Here is a 3,016-nt window from a genome sequence, read left to right as displayed (position 1 = left end):
CACACACACAGAGAGAGAGAGAGAGAGAGAGAGAGAGAGAGAGAGAGGCCCCTCACACGGGCCAGGCCACACCGATGTGACAAGGCACAGAGAAGGGATTCTGGTGCACCCAGTGCTCCCAGACTGGCCTCATCGACGTCCTAGGTTGTGTCACTCACCCTGCCGCCCTCTTACCCCGAAATCTACTCACCTTAATGTTGCTGAAGACCGAACGGGAGCAACCTCTGGCTGGGACAGAGGAGGTGCCGCTGCCCTGGCGCGCTACGGGCTTGGGCAGGAGCCCCATCGTGACTGAGGCGACGTCCCCGGGCCGGGCCAAGGTGGTCGCGGCAGGCCGTGGTCAGGTTCTGCGGGACTCCGGTGCTTCGGGCTTCAGCGGCGGTAGCGGGGCGATGGGGAGCGCGACGCGGAGACTGAGCAAGAGAGTGAGCGCCCAGAAGTTTTTATAAGTGGCGGCCGATGATGAAACGCGCTCTCTCTCCTCCCTCGCTTCCTTGGGTGTCAGAGGTGCTGCTAGCCCCCGCCCAGCCGCTGCCGCCTTCCCCAGGCAGGTGTCTTGGGCCCTGGAGTCGCGGCTGTGGAAGCCCAGAGGCTCTGGGACTAGACCTGGGTGAGCCCTGGCTGCTTATCAGGTCCTGCTGGCCGGGGGATGGGAGTTGGGGGTAGCGTGCCGGGAGGTGGCGGTCCCCGAGGAAGGAGTGACCAAGGATGGAGGAGACAGGAGGCTGCAGGCCAATAGAGAGACCTGGGGAGTTAAGGTAGGCGCGGCACTGAGGAAGAGATGGGAAGCTAGAGTGGACTCGAGGAACACGGAGTGGTGGAAGGGAGCGAGGAGTCTCTGTGGCTCTTGGGGTTGTCCAGAGCCGGGCTCTGCGTGTCTGCACTCGCTCCCCAAACCTGGGCCCACGGTTCCGGTGATGGCTCTGAGACTCGCCGCCCAAGCTCTGTTTGTGCCGAGGACTGATTTATATTTAAACTGCTCTTTGCGCTGCAGAGGAGGGTGGGAAGGCGTAACAAGGTGGAGAGGTGGGGGCCGCCCCAGGGCTGGGCTCGAACTCACTGGAACGGAGCCAAGGTAAACTGCAAGCGCTGTCGAGTGTCAGCGGGTCTGGCCTGAAGTGCTGGGGGGTTGGGACAAAAGGAAGCGCTGGTCTGACAAGGGATTGCCCCCGCACTGACCTCCTCTGCAAGGCTGGAGTGAGCAAGATATTTTTTCCTCTCCTGGACTCGGACCTTAGAGAAAAAAGGTGAGCCTTTTCCAGAAAAAGCCAAAGGAGATCCAGCAAAAGCTCTTGAGGCAGTTGGGAGGAGGCATCCTTCCAGCTTCCTACTCTATTGTCTTCTGTACAACCACCTCTTCCAGCCCGGCCCAGGAAAAGATGCTGTCAATATAGGAGACACGACCGGGCGAAGGATGGAGCCCACGGCTTCGTTATTTCTGAAGGCCGATGTTTTTCCGATTCTGGTCTGGTCTGACGGTCTGGGGACTTCATCCTACGCACTGACAAGCAGAGGCCAAGGACTCCGGACACAGCAACAATCCAGAGGCTGTTGGACAGTGGACAACTTCTGGTTGCTTTGTTCACCCGCAGAGGCTTTCCAGACCCACAGCAAGCTTGACCACCATGGAACACAGGCAGACAGAGGTGACAGTGTACACTGGGCACAGAAGGCCACATCCATAATGGGTTGTGCCTGATGCTCTGCGGATTTCTTCTCCCACCAGCGCTTGATCTAAGTGAGAGGTGCTGTGACGATCTGGACTTTACAGGCGAGGAGATGCTAGTGGGATCAGTTAGAGGGACCAAAGCCACAAAGCAAGGAAGTAAGAGAGCTAGACCCAGAACTCAGCTTTGCCTGATGCCAAAGCCCAGCAACTATGAAGCACTCTTGTGTAGAATGAAGAAACAGTGGAGCCAGAGGACAGCCCCAAGCGTTTCTCAGATGTCCATCTTGTTTTTGAAAAGGAGACTCACTGGCCTGGCATTGACCTGGGGCTAGCCAGCAAGCCCCAGGGATCCACCTGTCTCTGCCTCCCCAGGCCTGTGATTATAAGTGCACCCAGCCATAATTGTTCTCTTTGATTACATGGGATTGAACTCAGGTCCTCCTGCTTGCAAGGCAGGCCAACTACTGACAGCTATCTCTCTAGCCTCAAGCACTTATAGAGTTATCTAGTGCAGCAATCGCATTTCACCACGGGGCCTCAGTGATTAGAATTTCTTCCTCAACATGTGGCCTTCCAGTGTGGTTCTTCTAGTAGACACCCAGGGAGAGAATCCACCTCTCCTATGTAAATGCTGTCCTGCTCCTTTAACTTTGCCCTCTGCCTGGTATCATGACCAGTGTGTCACCTCTAAAGGAAGTGTTTGTTCAGAATTGTTATCAGGGGAGTCCGACCAGACCGCAGTGACTTCAGTGAGACATACTTGTCTGTGCATTAACTGATGATATGGATATTTCACGGTATGGTTAAGGGGAGGTTTTTGTTGTAGATGTGAGGGAGAGAACAGACAGAGGCATCAGGAAGGGCCCAGAGCAGAGAGAGAGTACTAGACTGAACATGGCTAGCAGCCCAGACCTGAGCATGAGAGAATCAGAGGCAGAGAAGAGAGACAGAGAAACCTAGAGAGGGGGAAGAGAGGGGGAGAAGAGAGATGGGTATGGGGAAGACAGAGAGAGTGAGGTGGGGAGGGTCAAAAAGGAGGGAATGTAACTGAAACTGCAGGGGACCAATGGGAATGAGTAGCTAGCCTTTGTCTAACCACCAGGATTTGGGGAAATGGAGTTCTCTTTGGACTAACAGTCTGTTGTAAGAGGTTGGCTGTTGGTAGTTAGAGGGTCATGACATGACGCCCTCAGGGTTCCTTGTGTGGCTCCCATGATTATGGCTAGCTCATGGTCACAAGATGGCTGCTCTTCCTCCAGCCTTCTCTCTTTATTTCAGGGAAGAAGTAAAAGACAGGAAACAGGAAAGGGCCAGGCTTACAGCAGAAAAACAACTTTTCACACACAG

The 3,016-nt window shown here is 55.2% G+C and overlaps 1 protein-coding gene across 1 annotated transcript in view; it reads right to left on the bottom strand.

The window, feature by feature from the left end:
* Window positions 1–419, bottom strand: part of Slco2a1 (solute carrier organic anion transporter family member 2A1) — a 75,950-nt gene extending 75,531 nt beyond the window's left edge. The window contains exon 1 of the mRNA XM_028756859.1: window positions 191–419. Coding sequence (XP_028612692.1) covers window positions 191–286 — 96 coding nt within the window. The 5' untranslated portion in view covers window positions 287–419. The remainder of the gene's footprint in view (window positions 1–190) is intronic.
* Window positions 420–3,016: the final 2,597 nt, after the last annotated feature.

Source organism: Grammomys surdaster, unplaced genomic scaffold (genome assembly GCF_004785775.1).
Source record: "Grammomys surdaster isolate TR1022 unplaced genomic scaffold, NIH_TR_1.0 126131, whole genome shotgun sequence".
Lineage (NCBI taxonomy): Eukaryota > Metazoa > Chordata > Mammalia > Rodentia > Muridae > Grammomys > Grammomys surdaster.
This window is presented reverse-complemented; position numbering and strand designations above follow the sequence as displayed.